The 24,285-nt window shown below is 48.2% G+C and overlaps 1 protein-coding gene across 4 annotated transcripts in view; it reads right to left on the reverse strand.

Annotated features, from left to right (window-relative positions):
• Nucleotides 1-24,285, reverse strand: part of YTHDC2 (YTH N6-methyladenosine RNA binding protein C2) — a 999,369-nt gene that overhangs the window by 114,540 nt on the left and 860,544 nt on the right. For 2 of the 4 annotated variants that reach the window (XM_069226518.1, XM_069226514.1), the window contains exon 28: nucleotides 13,351-13,554. The exons of the other annotated variants lie outside the window; for them this stretch is intronic. In XM_069226518.1, coding sequence (XP_069082619.1) covers nucleotides 13,351-13,554 — 204 coding nt within the window. The remainder of the gene's footprint in view (nucleotides 1-13,350; nucleotides 13,555-24,285) is intronic. 4 annotated transcript variants of the gene reach the window in all.

Below are 24,285 nucleotides of genomic sequence, written 5' to 3' on the forward strand. Positions count from 1 at the left end.
TCGCACTGTCGCGCAGTCCATATGTATGCAGGCGGAGTGGGGTATAATATATTCTGTTAAGGAATTTGAAGTGGATAAGTCGGTGCCTACCATTCAAGGAAACAGAGCATGTTTTAGCACAACAGTAACGCCACTGCATGTCCCTAATCTGCACACCCAGATTTCTTGGCCACTCCAATCGGGCTTTTGAGAGCTTGTGGGCCCGTGATTCCTGCATCTGTGCATAGAGGCGGGACACCAAGCGTCGCAAACAACTCCCCTGCAGGACCAAAGAGAGTGACATGACCTCGGGGTTCCTGCATGTCTTCACCTAAAAGCTGCACCAGTGCATGCCGTGCCCTATAATACTGAAATTGATGTAGGGGGGTCGGCACAACAGACTCGTTCCTCACCCGCTCCCAGTGTTTCATTATGTTGTTTTCAAATAAATCTCCCATCGTGTTAATGCCTAGTTCGCTCAGTGTGTGTATCAACTTACAATCACACCAAAGTGGAAACCAAGTGCAACAATTCAACAGCACATGTGGAGAGTACAATAAAGCCAATCCCTGCCTATGTACGAGTTCCTGCCATGCTTTCGCCACTGAGTCCAGGGAGGCCAATACTTTATATCACCTGCTCGGGGTGCAATATATCTCGCCCCGTAACGGGACCGGCGAGGCTAGCTCTCTCTCTATTTTAAGAAATGGGGTGTCATCCGGCCCGTGAAGCCAAACCTGCGCCACCGCAGCCCGACTATAGGTCTCTAGATCTGGGGCCCCCAGCCCGCCCATTTCGTATGGTAAGGTTAGTACACGCCACTGCACCCGGGGTTGCTTGCCTGCCCAGGCTAGTCTTAACAGTAATGATCTTAATGTGGCGAAATATTTTCTGGGCAGCACCATCGGTATATTCTGGAATAGGAAGAGAAAGCGTGGTAATACCACCATTTTCATCAGCGCTACACGACCAGGCGAAGGATAATGGGAGCCGAATCCATCTCTCCACATCAGTCGCCAATTTCGCCATCGCTGTGTCATAATTATCCATTACAACAATATTAGGGTCAGTATGTACTTTAATTCCCAGATATCTAACTGACCCAGTTTCCCATCTAAGTGGGAAACCCACCTCTGCCTGCTTTGTGACCGGAGTCAGTGGAAACATCATTGATTTTCCCCAGTTGACTTTAAGTCCGGACAGTGCGCATATCGCACTATTTCTTGGAGCATCGGGGTGGCGTTGCGCCCTGGGTCTTTGATATACAATAAGGTGTCATCAGCGTATGCAGAAATCACAACTGTATAATGTTTAAAATTAAGGCCATGATATTCCCTCAAGGCACAAGCCAAAGGTTCCGCTGCCAATGCATATAATAAGGGGGAAAGTGGGCATCCTTGTCTGGTACCTCTGGTGATGTCTAACGCTTCCGTTACTGTGCCGTTGAACTGGACTTTGGCTCGGGGGTCCCTGTACAATGTGGCTATCAGGTGCAGAAACGTGTCCCCTACTCCGAACCGCCACAGCGCAGCCCACAAGAAGTCCCACTCTACCGAGTCAAATGCCTTTTCCACATCTAGAAAGACCGCTACAGCTTGTATATCGGGGTTAATATTTTTGTATATTGCCATATAAGGTGCGTAGGTTCATAGTTAAATTACGGCCAGGGACAAACCCTGCCTGCTCTGGTTTAATCAGTAGGGGCAACACCCTGGCCAGTCGGTCTGCAAAAATTTTAGCATATATTTTGACATCTACATTCAACAACGATAGTGGTCTATAGGAGGAGCATTGTTCAGGTGGTTTCCCTGGTTTAAGTAGTGTGATTTTCATAGCTTCCCGCATTGATGGAGGCATGCACCCGCCCGCCACCATCTCCTCAAACACCTCTTTTAAATGTGGGAGTATCAAAGTTTGGTATGCTTTGTAGAAATATACAGTCAAGCCATCAGGGCCAGGGGCCTTACCTTCAGCCATTCCCCCCAACGCCTTTGCTATTTCACCCACAGTAAATGGTGCCCCCAGAGCCTCTCTATCGACCTCCGACAGCTTCGGCAGTACAATGTGAGTGAGATAGTCCCTTATAGCATTTGGATCAGGGTCACCTTTGGTAGTGTATAAAGTTTGGTAATATTCGCGAAATCTAGTAGCTACCTTCTCAGGGTCACCGATCACACTACCATCAGCAGCTACCGCATTGTTAATTAGATTGGCACTTCGACTGGGGCGGATTAAATTTGCTAGAACTCTGCCAGGTCTGTCGCCCTCCCCATACACTCGGGCAACAGCATACTTCCCCATATGTCGAATCTCAGAGAGGGCAGTCTCTTTAAATTCTTGTAACTTTGCACGGAAATGTCCTAATATATGTACATCCGCAGTGTCACGGTGTTCTTGCTCTAGTTGGGGTAGTTCTCCTTCAAGTAGTTGTAGTCGCCTTTGTATCGACCAGAGTACACCCGCATGACCAGACATAGTGATCCCTCTTATGTACACCTTAAATGTTTCCCAGACTATGCTTACTCGGGTGACTGACCCTTTATTAAGCTGGAAAAATTCCCCGATTGCACTGGCCAATTCCTCTCTGAATGCGGTGTCTGTCAGTGAGCATGGAGGGACCCTCCTCGAGAACAGTGGACATGGTATAGGACCTACTGTCAGTAATATTGGAACCGGTAAATGGTCTGAATAAGTTCGAGGCCAAGGAGCTTTGGGTGTCACTCTGTGTAACAGGCTACGGGAGACTAACCATAAATCTATACGTGTGTACAAGTCGTGAGCTGCTGAAGAATGAGTATAGCCTCCTCTCTCTGGGTGTCTATCTCTCCAGACATCCACCAATCCCATATTATCCGATATGTCTAGTATTGCGCGTGCGCCAGCAGCCGGGCCCCTGGCTCTACCACCCGATCTAACTAGTGCGGGAGTAAGCGTGCAGTTAAAGTCTCCGCACCAAAGCTGTGGGAGGTCCCCACATCTCACTGCCCACGCCGCTAGGTCTCTGTAGAACTGAGGGTCGTTGTAATTCGGTCCATATATTCCTATTAGTAAAAAGGTTAAAGTTCTCCCCTTACATTTTGCCGCCACATATCGTCCTCCAGGGTCTATTTCCACACTCCCAAAGTCAATGGCAGATGCACGGGAGGCCCACAATAGGACCACCCTAGAGTGAGTTGTGTAACCTGCAGCCAAGAACTGCCCCTGCATTCTACGAGGAGTGAGCATAGGGCTGTTCGGGGCCAAGTGTGTTTCCTGCAGAACTGCAATATCAACCTTGTGTCGAAGTAAGTATGCAACTACCTTGCGAGTTTTACGTGCATCGTTAAGTCCCCTCACATTCCAGGTAAGCAACCTAAGCCTATGAGGACCGTTTTGCAAATCAGTAGTGGTATGCGCTGGAGCCATCTAATTCCCCTAGTTGATTTTCTAGATCCGACCGTGCACAGTACTCGTCTGCATTTTGTCTGCTTCACCATATATAACTTTTCAAACATTACAGTTTCAACAACTTCGCGCACACCCACCCCCACCCACAATAGGCCATTCCCCAACCTGCCCAACTAGTTATTACTCCCAGAATCTCCCCACCTCCTACCCAATTTAAACCAATCCCCAACAAAACTATAAGTGGATCACACATGAAGGCGGATGTTGCTTCGCCTTAACTAATAATTCTGTTATGCCGGCAACCTGTACGTATTACCAACGGACCACTTCAATGCCCCGGGGCATGAAATATCTGGTGAGTGGATCGCGTATGGCTAACCGCTACCATAAAATGACCTCAAAACTATTCTGATGGTTAAGAACCCTGCGCAATAGGTCTATGCCTATAATTAACTCACCTTTCACAGAGTTAGTGCTCTAATCAAATCTCAACAGGAATAATTTACAATCAAACCATCAACATTGACTAATCATCCGCCGGATCAGCTCCTGGAGCATATCTTTTAGCTGCTTGCTTACGATTCACAAATTGTTCCAGTTTTTTATGATCAGTAAAAAATATTGTACTTACGTCCACATCCACTCTCAATTTGGCTGGGTATAACATTCTGTAGTCCAGTTGCAGTGCCCTTAGTTGTTTCTTCCCTGCCAGAAATTGCTTTCTCGCTTCCTGTACCTGCAGTGTGAAGTCCGGGTATAGCGAGAGGGACATCCCTTCATATTGCAAAGTCAGCGCCGTGTCCCGGTCTCTATAGTTCAGCAGTCTCGCATTCACCGGACAAGGTGGAGTCCCAGACGGAGGGCGAGTTGACATGGATCTATGTGCACGTTCCACCACGAAGATCGCCGAAAAGGTGTCCCGACCCAGCAGCTGGATCAGCAGGTTTTCGATGAAGTTCTCCATGTTTGCAATCGATGTGGACTCCGCTATTCCTACAATGCGAATATTCCTTCGAGAGCGGGACTCCAAGTCATCCATCTTGTGTCTGAGAGTACCCAGCTCTGTGCTAACCTTTAGTTGTCCAGTGGCAAGTGCTGTTTGCCCATCTTCCACAGTTGATACTCTTCTCTCCGTTTGGTCCAAACGCTTCGCCTGCTTATCTAGCCGCTCCGACATTCTGTCCATGCGATACGATAGAGAGTCGATTTTACCATCTATTTGGGTTAAAGTTTGTTGCATAGCTGCCAAAATATGCCGCAGGTCTTGATCTTCATGAGCAGGGACCTCTGAAGACTTTTCCAGCTCAGTCTCTGTGCCCTCCCCGGCTTGGCTGATCGTTTTACGCCGCTCAAAGTGTAGCTTAGCCTGGGCTTTGTCGGATTTCCCCATGGTGCCACGTGTTAGTTTCTCCTCTGTGCAGTGATCCCACCGTCTCCAGTAAATTTACTTATTGAGTTATTACAGTGTTGTAGGCGCGGTGTCCCCACCACAGCCGAGGGCAACTCCGCAGGGCTCACACATCCGAACAGGGGGTTCAGTTCAGGCTTTGTTTAAGTGAGGCGCGCCCCGGCTCAATCAGCGCTCCAGTCATCCACCGACTTTGCGATGTCTGACCCGGGGCCCAGTAACATTCAGAGTGCCAAGGTTCGTATTCGTAGGGGCCTGCTTCCGTCAAAATTGAACTCGCTCCCTAAGCTACTCCGGCAAGCACAGCAGTGTCATCCCTGGACCATGTTCATCCTTGTTTTTGCAGAGCAGACCTGTCTGGCTCTGTCTACGTAGAGCAGAGGGCCTCTGCGTCTAATTCGGTTTTGCCGGCGCCTCACCTCGAGGTCCTCGTAGCGGCCTCTCCGCCTCTCTCCGTGCAGCCGGCACACCGTTGCGCACAAGCGGCCCACCACGGAGGCCGCCGCCGCCGCCTCGCTGTTCTGCCCGGGGATTTCCCTGGCCGCATCCCACCGCAGATCCCGGGTATGGCCAAGCACACCCCCAGTCGCCGCCGGATATTACCCGTGGCGCGCGCGCGAGCGCACCCCAGCACTGCCGCGTCCCATCCAGGCCGTTTCTGCCCGGCCTCGGCCCACGCCCTCAGCACCTCTGCCCGGCTCAGCAATCGCCCCGGACCACTCTGGAGGCGCCCGACGGCCTCAATCTTCCCTCCAGTATCTTGTGTAGTGATTGCCACTTTGGGAAACCCGAGACATCGGGTGTGGCCCGCAGGATTTTGTCCGGATCGTGGGGTAGCCGGCGGAGCTTCGCTACAATGCGGCCATCTTGCGGCTCGGCAAGCTCCACCCCCAAGTACTAGGACTTAGCACAGGAAAATAACAAGCATTGGCAAGAAATAGCAGAAAATAGTAAGGGCCCTTTTGGGATGCCAAACCATATACTAAAATAGTCGAATGGGATGTGGAGTAGTTAGAAGGGAGCTGGGAGAACTCAGAACCCCAAGAGCTGAGTACCTAGATGATCCCCAGCGACCAGGAGAGAAGAGGTAAGTTACCTGGTCCTCCCAGAGACTAACAAAGGGACTTGAAAAAGGAAGATTGCAAGACCAAGACCAGTCCCTGGGAACCCAATGGTGTATTCAGGATGAAAAGGACCTGCAAAAGAAGGGGACAGATTCCAGTCCACGTTGGAGTGTCCAGGTGGGGCAGGAACCACTACCCACCCTTCTGTGGATAAAGATCTGGGTTGATGAGGGAGGACGAGGATCAGCTATGGAACGAGGAGCTGCAGAGAGGTCCTTGGAGTCGTGTAGAAGATGTCTCATGCAGGACGCTGGGTTGCAGATGGTCAGTTGTGAGGAAGACCACCAACAAATCTTGCCAAACATGAATCTGGGCAGAAGAGGGTTTGCAGAGAAGAAGAGGACCAGCGAGGTCCAGGGGACTCGACCCGTGGAGAGCAGTCCAGGCTGACCTTAAGCAGTCTGTAGAGCCACTAGAAGCAGTTAGTTGGTCAGAAAAGGTGACTGACACCAGTGACACCCTCTGATAGGTGGTCACCCTGCAGAGTGACCAAGCCCCCTGTTAGGGCTATTTAGGGACTCCCTTGCGGGTGGGACCCCGGATTCAGCCTGCAAAACTACACCAGGCTCCTCTGCATCAACCTCTCCTGCTCCTAACCACCGAAACCGCTGTTGGACTTCACAGGAACCAAACAAGACTGCAACACTGAGAGGACCTCTCCTTGCAACATTGTATCCGTGGCTCCTGTCAGCAACTTGCAACATTTCCACGGCTTCAGCTGCACCAAAGAAGCATGAAGGAATCTCCCTTGGAGTGAAGGAGTCACTCTCCTCCATCCACAGGCGCCTAAGGCAATGACATCCAGCTGCTGGGATCTGCTGTCCTCTTGACTTGCAAAGATTCTCCCACACAGGTGGTGGTTCAGGGTCCTGTCTGCCTTCTGTCTAACTTGGGAGACAGTGAGCCCTTGCCTTTTCCTCCAAGACAGAATTCCTGTGCTAAACACGACCGACTCACTAGGCAGATCGGTTGCGTTGATTGTGGCCTTAAGGCACCACACTTGGTTGAGGAAGTCTGGCTTTTCCTGGGATGTCCAGCAATCGCTTATGGACATGCCCTGTGCACCGCGACTACTGCGGCAACCAAGGCTTGTTGACTGCTGCTCCCAGGGATCTTCAGTCTCCAAGTAGCCCCGGCCCTCACTGCAAGGACAGTCTCTTCTCTGCTGCTCCAGCGACGTGGGACTCCTGTTCAGGTGTGCTGCCTGTGCCTCACTTGGACTTACTGTGCCTCCTGTCAGTGGGTTGCATGTGGGGGCTCTTACAGCTTCTGCTGGCTCTCCTGTCTTCTAAGGGTCAGCCCGGACTCCCCTCCAAGGGTCGAGTCCCCAGGACCTTGCTGGCCCTCTTTACCTCTGCAAATATTCAACTCCAGTTGCAGCTGCTTGTGCTTGTTGGTGGTGGTCCTCCTGATCACCGACCCATATGCAATCCGACGTCATATTCTATGACAGCAGCATGCCAGTTAGCACCTGATATACAATGCAGTCACATCCAGCAAGCAGAAATGTGACTAAAGCTGTGTGGTGCCCTCTGGTAACACTGGAAGGCAGTTTTAGGGGGAAACGTTTCTAGATCCAGCCTGGCGCCTGAAGGGTGGTATTAAGGCGAGGAATATTTAGAAACATTATGTAGTTCACCAGAACAGTTTATTTGTTAGTATATTTGTATCTGCTGAGTATTCGCAATTTGCGATTTTCAATTACCGTATAGGATTTTTTTTTGCAATTCGGTATTTGCGTCTCGCAAATTGTGTTTGCAAATTTTAAGAAATCTCTAATAGTGCTTTTCAAATTTGATACATCGCTTTTTGCATTTCTTAAATTGCGATTTCTTAAAAATCGCAATTTGAGAATCTCTAACTGGAATCTTGATACATCTGGCCCTTTACCTTCTAATGCAGTGGTTCCCAACCTTTTGACTTCTGTGGACCCCCACTTTATCATCACTGGAACCCGGGGACCCCACTGAATCACTACCGGAATCCGGGGACCCCTGACGGACTCATTATTAAAAGCTGGGCAGCAAACCTGTTAATATAAATACATTTTCTAAGCAATCGTGGACCCCTGAGGAGGTTTCGCGGACGGACCCCCAGGGGTCCCTGGACAACAGGTTGGGAACCACTGTTCTAATGGATGTATATTCCTGCAGATTAATCACCTTATGAATGAAACCCAAATCAAAGCCCTGTGGGATCGAGCAATGCTGATTGTCCAAAAAAGTAATGTAACATAGCCTGGACAAAGTATCCATCACTATATGATTGAATAGTGAAGCAGTAATGCTTGGCAAATGTATGCATGGTAGATGTCAGTATCCTGAACACCTCTAATTAGAATGGTAGAGGCCATTGTGGCACTTGTTGACTAGGTACAAAGCTGACTGAAGTGTGCTGAGATCTTAATCTAAAGAAAGACCGTAAGTGATATGTTGGTTTGGAAACTCCATTGCCTTGCCTAGTTCAAGCAAAGTCCACAAAATTCTATCATCAACTCTGTTGTGCAGTTGATTTGATAGGATACCAAATGCCCGAGATCCAGTCTATGTAGGTAAATGTAATCTTTTTTTTTGCCATGAGGATGGGGAAAGAAACTGAATGGACTGGCCTATGTAAAAGGCAGATGCCATTTCCGGAAGAAAATAAAAGATGGAAGGTAGAAAGAACCATTTTGTTTAAGTTGAAGTACTGTGTATAATGGTCTGAGCAAAAGGGACATAATTCTGTGATCCTAAGAATCAAAGTTACTAAGAAGACAGTGTTCAAACTAAGAAAGAGATCAGCTTAAATGGGGATGACATTAGAAAAGTCAACACAAAATTCAGATCTCGCTGAATAAGTAAGGAAATAAATACAACAAATCATTCAGAAATGCACTACTACTGGCAACTGAAACATAGGAGGCACCTTGAGGGGAATCATAAGGCAAGTAAGGCAGCCAAATAACCTGCCAGATCTGGTCAGACAAACAACAGTACAAAGTGCAGAATGTTAGAAAGCCAAAATTGATATGCATTTAGATCTTTTGACATGCACCATGGAACAAACTTGTCCCAGTAAGTTTCATAAATTGATTTTTTGTTAGTTTCCTGACTGCCAAGATGGTGTCCGAAACTTCAACTGGTATACAAAAAGACTCTAGCAGTCACAACTGAATCCCGAAGCATGCAGACCTGTATTTGGGGATTGGGGTAGAGGACAAGAACATGCTGCTGTGAGAGCAGGTCAACCCTAAGTGACAAATCAAGAGGAGGCTGAATTTTGAGTGCCACATCAGAGCTTTAGATCCTTGGTTGTAGATGGGATCTGGACTTGTTGGAAAGCTCAGGGGAAGACAACAACATTATACTCTGCAGTTGATGTGAAACCAGCTAAGGCAAGCCCATCTTCAGCAGCCAGTTAAAGTACAGGATTGAGTGTACCACTGACCTGCAAAGATGGGCCACAACCACTAATATAACATTTGTAAAGACCACAAGGTAAGATGCTGAGCTGAAAGTAGTTAGCTCCAACCACAAAGCAGGAATACTTCCTGTGGTACTGACATACTGGCACATGAAAGTAGATGTCTTGAAGATCAAAGGAAACCATCCTTTCTGCACAGTACAAGATCATCTGAATCTGGAAAAGCATTGTCATCTTGAACTTCTCTTCTTGAAGAACAAGTTAGATATTTGTGGTTTAAACTGGCTTCAGGCCTCACTCATTTGTGGGGACTAGAAGTACCGTGAGTAACATCTCACTACTTGCTCCATCCCAACAGATTCACTTCATTGCATCCTTGATGAGCACCTTCATGAAGAAGATACTGGCATTATCTTCTGAAGTCTGTGTAAACTAGAGGCATACTAGGCAGAGTGGCCAGACTGGGAAGGTCTTTACCAGTTTAGACAGTTTGCAGGACCCACTGGTCTGACATGATAAAGTGCCAGTAGGACAAGCAATGTAGAATCTGGCCACTTACTGGGCAGTTGTTCACTCAAGAGCAGCAGAAGAGGAGGTTGACGATGACTGATGCCGTTGCTGTTATTGTTCCTTAAGCCCACCTCTGCCTGTAGTATCCTGAAAAGTCTGCACAGGCTGTTAATTTGGTTGGTGATGAAACCAGAAGCCCCTTTAGTAGTCTCAGAACTTCCTACACTTCTGGAGCAACTGAGGGACCAGAGAGGACAAACAGGGAGTAAGCAGTTGCCTACATTTTTTATAATGCTTCTGGGCCCTATCTGCCTTTTTGACAGGACATTTCCATTAAGGACACCTGGACATCGAAGGTAAATCCGGCGGAGACCATTCAGGTATGTCATCTAATGATGATGCTGATCTCCACAGAATGGCCAACCAAATTAGTGGTGTCCAGGCCTAATCAAAAAATATGCTAGGCCACACCTTGGTTGTAGGAAAGTACCATCTTGCCTGGCATGTCACCCCCATTTTTACATGTATGTCAGTTTGTCTTTGCCTGTCTCACTGGCATCCTGCTAGCCAGGTCCCAAGTGCTCATAGTTTGTGGCCTAAATGTGTGTCCCTGTGTAGTGACTAACTGTGTCACTGAGGCTCTGCTCCTTGTGAGGTGACAATCGACGCACAGCCTGCTCAGCGGTGAAAGAAACGCTGCATCACTGAACCGGAATTGACGCAGCCCAGCTCCCCAAGTCGAGATCGAGACAGCGCCTGCGTTGCAACCGGAACTTTGATGGACAGCCATACCGGATCGATGCATCACAGAGCCGGAACGACGCAGCTTGACTTCCTATGTGATGAATCGACGCAGCACCTGCCGTGCGACAGAAACTCCTATGCATCACCATACCGGGTCGACGCAGCACCTGTTACCTCATCCTGCACCCCTGGATTTCCACGCATTGTCCCTAGGCATCAAAAGACCCCACATCCCAGTGAGGATACAAGACTACATGCCGGAAATCAACGCAAAGCCCTTGCAAAGTGGAAAGAATCGACGCATCGTCTGTGCACATCACAAAATCCGATGCACATCTTCCTTTTTACATGACTCTCCTCCTCTGCGGTCTTCGTGCATGTAATTTTGATGCATACCAAGTACTTTGTGCACACAAGAGACATTTGTTGATTTTTAAAGACTTAAGGCCTACATTACGACATTGGCGGTAAGTATTGCCTACCGCCGCTGCGATGGCCGCCAAAAGACCGTCGCCACGGCTAACAGCTGTCTGCCGAATAATGACCACAGATGGATTTCCACTACTAGAAAGGCGAAAATTCGGCTGTGGCCATGCTTGAGGATGGCATTAAGGTGGCTCTGCTACCACCAGCAGCGAGACGCCAATAGACCGCCACTAGGCATATAATGAGAAATAATATGATAAAAATTCTGCTGGCATGCGCTGCTGGCGGTAGCAGCTCCCAGTCCCCTCTCCTGCAGGAAGACCCCCTGGATCCAGGTAGGTCGGGTTTGTGACAGGGGAGAGGGGTGTTGTGTCGGGGGGTGTGCATGAGTGTGTGTGTGAATGCAAATGTATGTGTAGTGTTGTGTGTATGCATGTGTGAGAATGAGTGTATGAATGGATATGTGAATGCGTGTCTGCTTGTGTGTGTTAATGTGGTGCAGATGTGTGAATGAATGAATGGATGCATGCATGTATGTATGCCTGTGTAAGTCAGTGTGTGTATGTGTGGTGCATGTCTGCGTGTGTGTGTAGGAGGTGGAGGATTGGGAGTGTGGAAGGAGGGGGGTGTCAGGGGAGTTGTTGGGAGGGAGGGGGCCTCCTATCAGTGACAGGGAAGTAATTCCCTGTCACTGATAGGGCCTACCGCCCTGGTTTTTGTGGCGTTACAAATTCCACGGAAGCCATGGCGGTAGGCAGGGTCAAAATGCCTGAGGCGGTACAATAGCGGCCGCCGGGCTGGAGATTCCTATCTCCAGCCCGGCAGCTGATACCGCCATGGTGGTCTGAGTGTTACACTGGCGGGATGGCTTCAGCCAACCCACCAATGTCATAATGTGCTGTTGGCGGTGCCATCGCCACATTACCACCGACCACCGGGGTCATAGTGACCCCCTTAAGACTCTTCTTATCATTGAAAAAGGTGCTTATCAAATCTTGATCGTTTTGACCTTAATTTATTCAGATAAATATCTTATATTTTTCTAAACCTGCGTGTTGTATTTTTGTGGTGTTTTCACTGTGCTATTGTATGTCTTATTGCACAAATATTTTGCACATTGCCTCCTAAGTTAAGCCTGACTGCTCAGTGCCAAGCTACCAGAGGGTGGGCACAGGATAATTTGGATTGTGTGTGAGAATTACCCTGACTAGGATTGTGGTCCCTACTTGGACAAGGGTGTATACCTCTGCCAACTAGAGACTCAATTTCTAACAAATACCAATTGGGGTTTCAACTGGACTTTCTGTAGAGTGTACTTCATTTTAGTGCATTATATAGAGAGCTAGCTTCCTACATTATGTTAACCATGGAAGCACACAACATAGAAAGAAGAGTCATGCATATGTTGTGGGTGTCAGATATTGACCTATGTTTGGAACACATTCTAGAGAACTAAAACCCTTCACCTGGAGAAGTCAAAATTGACCCAGCTTACCCACTATGAACCACATAAAATGTTTTGAATTCAGTAAAGGTAACAGTGAAACTCCAAACCTGCATCAGTTGGGTGCTGAAAAACAAGAACTGCCACAATGGCACCAAACAGCACTGTACACACACTGGGTGGATGGCACTAAACCTGGAACCACATATAGGCCCCCAATATGACTTTGGTGGGTGGTAGAGGCTGCCAGTCAAAGTCATCCCGCCATCAGGCCACATGGGCGGCCTGAACACCTCTGGCCCTAATTTGACTTCCCCACTGGGCCTGTGGGCAGAAACAGTGTTTCCACCCCCAGGCCCAGTGGGGAACAGGGCCATAACATTGCAGCCAGTTCCTAAAGGAGCCGGCAGCAAAGTGGCAGTGCAGCTGGTGCAGCCGCACCCGCCGCGCATACCACTGCCCGTAATTTGGGCAGTGGAATGCGCGACGGGGCTGTGCATGGGGGCCCCCAAATCCCCCATTCTGCCACACATTCCATGGCAGTGCAAACCGCCATGGACAGGCTTGCAGATTACAACTGCTGGGATTGCCAGGCTGCAGGCAGCCTGGCGGTGTCGGTCATAATGTGGCGGCCGGACCGCCACGACCACGGCAGTCCGACTGCCGTCATAATGACCCCCACTGTCATTTGGCTGTGACATTTCTTGGAGAAGGTTTGTGGATCAAGTACATTCAGGTAAAGATGGATAAGTCTTACCATTACAGCTTTTAAATATAGGAATATTGTTAGCGGACACAGGAAGAGAGATTATTCTTTCATATAAGTATGCATGCACAGCATACTTTTCCCTGATTAGCTCAGTGATACATACTTTCATACTCAGTTTTAATATATTTCCTAGTCTCAGGTAGAGGCTTCTCACCTGAAAATGTCCGGATCCTTGAACAGAAAACACCAGATAAACTGTGCTGCTCTCCCAAAAAGCACGATTTAGCTTACGCTCATTGCTAGGTGTTGTAGACCAGATTCCTTTTTGCTGCGATATCTCAAGATTTCGTAGGTTACTGCTCTTCATTATAAAGTAACGTACTGGCATGTTGGGTCTTGGTGATGGAGACTTTGATCCCTAACAAAAACACACTAGTTACCTTTTCTGAAAGTTATAATTAGGTAAATGTATAAGACATTAGTTGATAAAATAAAACACATTCTTGTAGTTCCAAAAAACCTGAATCAGGTATCTTCCATTCAATGATGATTCCTCTTTATACTTATTTTCATGAGCTAGCAACATGACGAGCTGTTCAGCACCACGAGGATCAACATCTTGTTTATGTGTTTAACTAAGCAGCCAATCTTAAGACTCAACTATTCTTGCACTTGAATGTCCTACGTACCAAGTGAATATGGTTGAATTAGCAAAGAAGTTACTTACCTTGGGAAACACTTTTCCTGGTAGCAACTCTATCTAACCACAGATTCCTCACCTGAGAATATTCATCAGGCTTCAGAGTGGATGCACAAAATCTTGAACAGTACCCTCTGCATGCCAGCAGGTGGTGTTGACTGGCTCTGCTTCGTGTCGCACGACTTCACAGTGCCCATATAAGTACCACCCAGGCACAATACCATCAGTTTCTTTCATGACTATTTCTGTGCCACAAACGTGGAGCCATGTAAAAAGAAATACTTTGACCAGTATGCAGTACCTAATGAGACCTTTAGGTGGATAAGCCCAGTGCACAGACCGGGGAGAATAAGCAGGTTGGTGAGGAATCTAAAGTTAAAGTCTCTACCAGAAAAAGCATTACTGAAAGTAACCACAGATTCCTCACTGTAGAATAAATTCTCAGAGGACGTTCTATGACTCAAACCAAAATGTCCTGGTGGACCGAGCAGGCAAAATGCCAATCTCAACAGACCTGGCTGTCCAAGCAGTAGTGTTTAGTGAACATGTGAAGGGAGGACAATGTAGCAGCTAGGCTGATGTCCAGGACTGGTACCCCGCATGCCAACACAGTTGTAGAAGCCTTGTCCCTTGTGGAGTTGGGCTGCAAGCCTTCAGAAGGCTGCTTCTTTGCTAGGGTGCAGCATATAATAATGCAGAGTACAGCACATTAAGAGATGATCCGTTTCTGCACAGCTTTGTCCTTCTTCACTCCAATGTACCCAGTGAAGAGCTGATAGTCAACCTGATGGTTCTTGGAGCGATCAATGTTGAAGAACGCTATCTTCAGCAGGAAGGAGGCACATGTCTGACTAACAAGTTTGTCAGGGTAAAAGCTGGTTTACAGAGGGTGCACAGTCAGAGCTTGAAGCTTACTGACCCGTCTGGCCAATGTAATGGTCACTATAAAAGCAGTATGATGGTTAAGAGCTGTGAGCATAGCTCTATAGAAGCTTGAAGGGGGCGCACATGAGAAATGTGAGGACCAAATTGATGACAGAACGGGCATCACAAAAGGGGTAGGAGGAACAAGTGTTGCAAACCTTTCACAAAACGAGTCACAATGGATGACTTGAACAGGAAGGGATGATCCATCAGCCACAAAAAAGCCAAAATGGCCAGCAGGGAACCTTTAACAGTGCCCCGGGCAAGGCTTTGCTGGGCTAAAGACAAAACAGCCAACACGACCTCCAACAGCGGTGCAGAAAGGGTGTCCCACCTGGCAAGCCACAACCTTATCACATCAGCAGGTGCATACAGTTTTAGTGGAGGGACGCCTGGCTACCAAGATGACATCACAGACCTCTGGAGGAAGAACAAAAACCCTCCACTGACACCACTCAATCTCCACACATGAAAGTAGAGGGTGCGCAGGTTCAGGTGCACAACAGAGATTCTTGCAAGTGGGGTGCCTTTGGGGCTGGAAGGGACACGGGGTAGGGTGGTTGGGGAGGGCTCAGTGGCAGCCTAATCGGAGGACTGATGCTCATACTCAGGATGTTGGGATACCAAACTCTCTGTGAACAATCAGAAGCCACTAGAATGAATTGGGCCCGGTCAGTTCTGATCTTCCTGAGAACTGGGGGTAGGAGTGGTATTGGCAGAAAGGTGTACAGTAGTCCAGAGTTCCACTTGAGGCACCAATGGCTGAATTAATCTGCTGTAGAGTTCAGTGAGCCCACCAGTGCTGCACAACCAGGAAAATGTCCACACTTTCTAGCCAAGTCCAGAAGTGAAGAGCTTCCTGGCACAGGGTCCAAGACCCCACTCCATCCTGTATATTGCAATACCACACGTAGTGGTGTTGTCAGTTAACACCTGCTGCAGAACTCAGAGGTACCATTGGGCATGATTCAGCAACAGGAGGCCAGGAGACCTAGCTGCCTCAGAGTCCGTCTCACCAAAATCCAGGATAGAGGCTGGAATGTCTGGATCATAGAATCAATATCCCTAACTCGCTACTCAGGAGAATAGATGTGTAATCACACTGTGTCCAGAATGGCTCTGATGAAAGAGAGATTCTGAGACGAGGTCAGGTGTGAATTCAGCAGGTTGATATAGAGCCCCAGAGAATGCAGGAGTCTGGAGATGGGTGGCACCTTTAGCAGCCAGTCACAGAGGTAGAAGAAGACTAGAACCCCCAACCTCCGCAGATGGGCTACAACCAGCGCCACCACTTTTGTAAACACCGGAGGGGCACAGGTAAGGCCGAAAGGGAGCACAGCAAACTGGAAATGGTCATGGCCGTCCATGATCCACAGGTAAATCCTGTGGGGCAGCAGGACAGGGATGCGAAAATATGCATCCTGCAGGTCCAGCACTACTGTCTAGGATCCAGTGCAGACAGAACAGTAGCCAATGTGAGCATTCTGAATTTCTCTTTCCTCAGAAAGTAGTTAAGAAAATGAAGATCTTATCTAGGATGGAAGCTTCCATCCTTCCTGGGTATCTGAAAGCAGCAGGAATAAAAACCATGCCCTATTTCTGGTACTTCTTTTCAATTGTCTGTCTGATCGGGAGGACCAGCGACTAGAGAGCCACAGGCACTTCTTATTTTTTGAAGTGCCTCAAAAGGCACCTGGACTACATAATACCTAAGAGGCCTATGAGAGCATGCATAATATTCCTTAATTCAACTCACCACCTATTGAGTTGCTTTAGAATTTTTCTGGACTGAGATGGGGCAAATTTCCAGTTGGCCAGTGCATATACTACTGACTTATTATAACCACTTCCCAGGTCATTTTCTGTCCTGATGAGACCCTAATACTCCCTACAAGGGTCGAAAAGTCGTCGACAAACAATAAGACAGACTTTATGTTTCCTTCATTCGATAGATGAACTTCCCTATGGATGTATTTGTATAAAAATATATGGAGGCTGTCTGGATAGTCAAATATTTTCACACTAATGAATGTTTAATGACAGTGAAGTTCTTTGTGGTGTTTGTTCACTTGGGGAGCACTTTGTTGCACTATGTGTTAGCGCCCCTTGAAAAATATTCTGCCTAATGTTTATGTTGAATTATAATAAATGTTTTTCCTGTATTGGAGTACTGGTGCATAATATATCATTATGATAACGTGACAGTAGAGTAACTGTCGAAAAGCAAATAGTTGATCTGATGATTAATTCAGTTGCAGGAACTCCTGTCCTAATGATTAATTCTTTTTACAGAGTTTCATGTGAATGTGTGCTCTTTTCAGATAGTAAACCACATTTACGTGGACTGTAACTAACTGAACTACTTCTGGAGTGAGCACCCTCTCCAAGGCTCCTTTGGCCAGTACAACCTGTACTTCTTGATGGAACAGATTGAGATGGTCCCTCCGTCAGCCGTTCTTGGGATGTTGGCAGAGGCGGAAGGGTTCCCACAATTGAAAGGGCATACTCTGTGTGAAAATATGTATCCTGTAAGTCCAGCACTACCAACCAGTCTTCTTTGTTTAGGGCAGATAAGACCTGAGCCAACGTGGGCAACTTGAGGAAGAGACTGACAGTCCGTAGGTCTAGCATAGGGCAAAGACCCTTGTTCTTTTTGGAAATCAGAAAGTAGCATGAATAACAACAACTGCCTACTTCTGATATTGGGACTCTTTCTATAGCTCCCTTAGCCAAGAGATCAGTAACTTCCTCTCAGAGCAGAGACAAATGATCCTCCATCAGCCGTTCATATGTTGTCGGTATTGAGGGAGGAAAGGATTGAAAAGGCAGGGCATCGCCCTTCTGAATGGTCCTGCAGAATCAAACTAGGAGGACTTGGACGGTGCAGCTGCTGGGGCTGGGTGGCAGATGGCTCCTGGCATCCAAACCCTCTAGGTCTGAAGATACCGCACCCACGTCCTTGCATAGCTTAGTGAGCTTGCGCAGGACAGTGGCTAGCATGAGCCTAGTCCGGTGGTTTCCCCCGTCCGTGACCACAAAAGGGGTGAAAGGCAGACGGTGGGTGAGGGATCGCCAATAGGCCACCGACATGGTACCTGTCATTATTGTTCTTTTGCCTTCTTATGCTACTCCCACTTTCTTATTATATACTGTGTGGCCCCATGAGCACAGAGCACCTTTTTGGAATTCTATAGTTGAGCCACTACTATGAAGTAGTCACACACAAATCATACTGCACCATTTACTCCTTGGCCAACACTATTGCACTAGCAACGTGTGCAAGCAGATCCAAAACACACACAAGCACAACAATCCGAATAATATGATCAACTACTGCCTCACCAAAATAGCACAAGTGGGACCAGCCCTCAGATTACCCCAGACCAAATAAAAAAAGAATTAGACAAACCCATTACCCTGACCCAGGTTCACAAAGCAATCTGAGCACTTGAGGCTGGGAAAACCCCTGGCCCAGCATAGTTCGGGGAAGCCACAACAACAATAGAAACACTGGTTCAGGGTATTTCAAAAGTGTTTGGTGGCCACTGATGCTGTAAATTACTCACTCACCTGTTTTGAGGTCAATGAATGTCATACACAACTGCTAGTTTTTTATGTATGTAAATTTCAAGCCCATATTAAAGTCGTGATAGAGGATTCTGCAAAGACCACAACATACTGCAAAGCACTGAAGACGGATTCCTGGACCTGAGGACCTGCAAAGGAAGGGGATCAAGTCCAAGAGTCGTGAAAGTGTCCACGGGGGGGCAGGAGCCCACTAAACCACGGCTGAAGGTGTAAAATGGCTGCCTCCGGATGGAAGAAGCGGAAGATTCTGCAACAAAGAAAGGTGCTAGGAACTTCTCCTTCGTTCAGAAGATGTCCCACGGAGTGCTGGAGGATGCAGAGTTGTGTCTCTGGAGAAAGACTGCAAACAAGCCTTGCTAGCTGCAAAGGTCACGGTTGAAGAAAACGGGTGCTGCCCGGGCCCAGGAAGAAGTAGGATGTCGCCGCTTGGGTGAGGAGACAGAGGGGGCCCTCAGCCACACAGAGAGCCCACGCACAAAAAGGCAGCACCTGCAGAAGTCTTTGAACACGGGTTCAAGAAGATTGAGCACAGCGGTCATCTCAAAACTACAAAATGGGTCCCATGAAGCCGGAGGTCAACTCAGCGAGTTGAGCAATGCAAGACGGAGTGCTGGGGACCAGGGCTAGGCTGTGCACAAAGGATTCCTTGCAAAAATGCACAGAAGCCCTAGCAGCTGCAGTTCTTGCGGTGCACAGGATTACTCTCTGGAGAGGGGAGGCAAGGACTTACCTCCTCCAAATTTGGACAGTTGGCCCACTGGACAATCTGGGTCACTTGGGTCCACCACCTGTGTTCCAGGGGCCACGGCCGTCAGGATGAGAGGGGTCCCAGAGTACCGGTGACACTGAAGTTTGTTGCCTGCTGGAGCAGGGGGAAGATTCCATCAGCCCACAGGAGATTTCTTTGTGGCTTCCAGTGCAGGATGAAGGCAGGCAGCCCCCAAAGTATGCACCACCAGGAAACAGTCGAGAAAGCCGTCAGCATTAGGTGCTACAATATCACTGGTAGTCTTCTGGCTACTTTGTTGCAGTTTTGCAGGCGTCATGGAGCAGTCAGCGGTCGATCCTTGGCAGAAGTCAAAGAGAGAGGTGCAGAGGAATTCTGGTGAATTCTTGCAAGTTGTTACCTGAGGAAAAGCCCACTGGAGAGACCCTAAATAGCCCTCAGAGGAGGATTGACCACCTAGTGAAGTAAGCACCTATCAGGAGGGGTCTCGGACGTCACCTGCTGGCACTGGCCACTCAGAGGTCTCCATTGTGCCCTCACACCTCTGCATTCAAGATGGCAGAGGTCTGGGACACACTGGAGGAGCTCGGGCACCACCCCTGGGGTGGTGATGGACAGGGGAGTGGTCACTCCCCTTTCCTTTGTCCAGTTTTGCACCAGAGCAGGGACTGGGGGGTTCCCTGAACCGGTGTAGACTAGCTTATGCAAAGAGGGCACCATCTGTGCCCTTCAAAGCATTTCCAGAGGCTGGAGGAGGCTACTCTTCCCCAGCCCTTAACACCTATTTCCAAAGGGAGAGGGTGTAACACCCTCTCTCAGAGGCAGTCCTTTGTTCTGCCTCCCTAGGACTGGGCTGTCCAGACCCCAGGAGGGCAGAACCCTATCTGTGGGGTGGCAGCAGCAGTAGCTGCAGAGAAAACCGCATAGAGCTGGTTTGGCAGTACCCGGGGTCCATAGTGGAGCCCCGAGGATGCATGGGATTGGCACCCCAATACCAGATCTGGCATGGGGGGACAATTCCATGATCCTAGACATGTTGCATGGCCATATTAGGAATTACCATTGTGAAGCTACATATAGGTATTGACCTATATGTAGTGCATGCGTGTAATGATGTCCCCGCACTCACAAAGTCTGGGTGCCCTCACACTTAGTAACTTTGCACCTAACCTTCACAAAGTGAAGGTTAGACATATAGGTGTCTTATAAGTTACGTAAGTGCAGTGTATAATGGCTTTGAACTAACGTGTGCGTTATTACACTCAGGCTGCAGTGGCAGTCCTGTGTAAGATTTGTTTGAGCTCCCTATGGGTGGCAAAAGAAATGCTGCAGCGCATAGGGATTTTCTGGAACCCCAATACTCTGGGTACCTAGGTACCATATACTAGGGATTTATAAGGGTGTTCCAGTGTGCCAATTAGAATTGGTGAAAATGGTCATAAGCCTATAGTGACAATTTTAAAGGTAGAGAAAGCATAAGCACTGAGGTTTTGATTAGCAGAGCGTAAGTGACACAGTCACTACACAGGTACACACATTCAGGCCACAAACTATGAGCACTGGGGTCCTGGCGAGCAGGATCCCAGTGAGGCAAGCAAAAACAAACTGACATACATGTAAAAATGGGGGTAACATGCCAGGCAAGATGGTACTTTCCTACACTGAACCCATAAGTACTTACCTCAGAAACTGTACTTTACTTACCTCCTCCCAGGAACTGTTGAAAATTGCAGTGTCCACTTTTAAAATAGCTTTTTGCCATTTTAAAGAAAACTGTGTACAAAATTGATTCTATTCAAAGTCCTAAGTATTACTGTGCAAAGTACCTTCCATTTGATGTACTTACCTGTTAATTTATTCTTAGAACCACAAGATTCATTTAACAAAATAATATTTTTCTATATAAAAATCTATTGGCCTGGAGTTAAGTCATTGAGTGTGTGTTTTCACTTGTTGATTGGGTGTGTACAACAAATACTTAGCACTGCCCTCTGATAAGCTTAACTGCTCGACCACACTACCACAAATAGAGCATTAGTATTATCTATTATTGCCTCTCTTAAACCTCTTGGGGAACCCCTGGACTCTGTGCACACAATATCTCATTTTGATATAGTATATACCAACCCAGATTCCTACAGCCTGGCTTCTACACACTGCCTACACTACACTAATAAGGGATAACTGGGCCTTGTATAAGGTGTAAGTACCATAGGTACCCACCACACACCAGGCCAGCCTCCTACAATGCCCCAAGCTTTTTTTGAGACAATAGGCAAAACGTAGGCAATAGAGTACCACAGGGGGTGAATATAATGGCCTATGAGGTAGTTGGCATTCACTTAGCTAAGGGCAAAACTTGTGGAAGATAAGCATGCTTACCAAAAGTATCTACCCACTTCGATTCATTCTCAGATGCAACAATGGGAAGCAACTTTGGATTTACTCTGCTGGCCCAAGCCTCTGCCACAAGGGCCTAAGGAGTGACATGCTGGGTGATGTAAGCTGGATTTCCCGGAGCAGGGCAATGGTGCCTGGTGATGCACAGATGGACCTCAACAGGGTTGGCCTGGGCACTTAACAGTGTATCAGTGAGAGCCTCATTCAATAGTAGTAGGGGCTCAGAACGTGTACGGCCAGGCTGCAACATCTCCATCAGAACATCGGTTTTAACGTACAAGGTACTTACCTTCTGTACTGAAATATCTGGTAGAAACATATTCTAGTTGCAGATTCCTTACCTTAGAATTCTCCTCCAGTCGTCAGACTGGATCCGGAGATTTTTTATTTATTTTTTAGCAATGCTCATGTGCGTCGGTAGGTGGCGTCGGTCGACTCTGCAGGCGGCGGCGGCGGCGTAGTTGCCGTGATGATGTCGGGAGTACTACATAGACGCCACCTCAGCACAGTGACGTCAGTTTCTTTTAACGACTTTCCAAGCCAAAGTGCAGATCCGCTAAGAACACTGAGATTGGTGCTCCAGAGCTAAGGACCTGAAGGGGGAATACCTATCCCTAAAAATCAGTTTGCAAGCGGGGAGGATGGGTGGGTCGGTAAGGAATCTGCAACTAGAATATTTCTCTATCAGATATTTTGTTACAGAAGATAAGTAACCTCCACATCTGATAGAGACTTCTAGTTCCAGATTCCTTACCTTAGAATAGATACACAAGCAATGCCATCCTCTGAGGAGGGCTGTGAACCAAGATCATACTAGAAAGTCCTGCAGGACCGAACGACCAAAGTAGCTGTCCCGACAGACCTGACTGTCCAGGCCCTAATGTTTAGCAAAAGTGTGCAGGGATGCCCACGTAGCTGCCTGGTAGATTTCCAGGACAGGAACTCGCTAACCCAGTAAAAGCAGCAGTCGCTTTGGTGGAATGAGCTCGCAGGCCCTCAGGGGGTTGCTTCTTGGCCAAAGCATAGCACATCTTCCTTAAAAGAAGTACCCATCGAGAGATGCTCACCCACATACCAGACAAAGAGTTGATCGTCCACCCGGAAATCTTTAGTACGATTAAAATAAAACACCAATGCTCTTTTTGGGTCCAGACGGTGGAGTCTCTCCTCCTTATGGGAAGGATGTGGGGGGGTGTAAAAAGTAGGCAGGGTGATGGACTGGCCTACATGAAGAGGCGTAACAACCTTGGGAAGGAAGGAAGCCTTGGTGCACAACACCACTTTGTCAGGGTGCACAGAGAAGAATGGAGGCTTGGAAGAAAGTGCTCGAAGCTCACTCACTCTGTGAGCAGAAGTGATGGCAACAAGAAAGACAGTTTTGAAAGTAAAGAGCGGTAAAGGGCAATTGTGCATCAGCTTAAAGGGAGTACATATTAAGTGAGGACAAGATTGAGGTCCCAATGAGGCATGATAAATGGAGTGGGAGGAAATAAATGGGTGAGACCTTTAAGGAATCTATTCACAATAGGAGATTTAAAGAGTGAGGGCTGATCAGGTAGCCTAAGAAAGGCCTAAATGGCAGATAAATACCCTTTAAGGGTGCCCAAAGCAGAGCCCTGCTGGGCCAAAGAAGGAATGAACAAAAGAACCTCAGATAGCAGAGCAGAGAGGGGATCAAAAGATTTGTTGGTACACCATGCCACAAATTTATGCCAACGACAGGCGTATACTGTTTTGGTGGAGGGACGCCTGGCTGCCAAGATAACATCGCAGACTTCAGGTGGAAGATCAAAAGTCGTCAACTGCTGCGGCTAAATCTCCATGCATGAAGGCGGACATTGGACAGGTTCGGGTGGAGAACAATCCCCTATTGCTGCGACAGGAGATCCGCCCGAAGAGGCAGTCTGAGCGGAGGATCGGTGGCCATGCTCAATAGCTCTGGATACCATACTCTCCGTGCCCAGTCCCGAGCCACCAAGATGACTTGGGTCCGGTCATTCCTGATCTTCTTGAGAACTCTGGGGATTAGTGATATAGGCGGAAAGGAGGCTGGAGTTCTCACCAAGACGAAAGGCATCTCTGAGCAAGTGCGGCCTTTGAAACTCCAACGCACAAAACAGCTAACATTACGCATTCTCTGCGGATGCGAACAGATCTAACCAAGGCTCTCCCCACTGCTGAAAGAGACTTTGCGCCACTTCTGGATGGAGACGCCATTCGTGATCGGCTGTGCATCGACGGCTGAGTTTGTCCGCTCTGGGGTTGAGAGAACCCGCCAGATGTTGAACCACCTGGGTAATGGCCCTGATGTTCCAGCCATGTCCAGGGGCGTAGTGCCTCTTGACAAAGGGCCCAAGAGACTACTCTGCCCTCTTTGTTGCAGTTCCGCATGGCGGTAGTATTGTCTGTGAACACCTGCACTACTTTCCCTTAGAGAGAGGGAAGAAATGCTTTCAATGCAAGCCTGGTCGCCCAGACTCCGTCGGAGACCAGAGGCCTCTGATCTCCGCCTCTCCCATGTGGCCACCCCAACTCAGAAGCGACGCATCTGTCACTATGGATAGGGGAGGGGAGAGGGATCTGCAGTGGACCCAATGTGGATTCGAAAGCCACCACTACAGGTCTTTCGCAGTCCCCTCCAAGAACTGGATCATGTCGGAGAGATTCCCCTGATGTTGCACCCACTGGGACTTGAAGTCCCACTGCAGAGCCCAAATATGCCATCTGGCATGTGTCACTAGCAGGATGCAGGAGGCCATGAGGCCTAGCAGCCTCCGAGTCAGTCTCACCAAAACCCAAGACAGAGGCTG

This window comes from Pleurodeles waltl, chromosome 1_1 (genome assembly GCF_031143425.1).
Source record: "Pleurodeles waltl isolate 20211129_DDA chromosome 1_1, aPleWal1.hap1.20221129, whole genome shotgun sequence".
In the NCBI taxonomy this organism is placed as follows: domain Eukaryota; kingdom Metazoa; phylum Chordata; class Amphibia; order Caudata; family Salamandridae; genus Pleurodeles; species Pleurodeles waltl.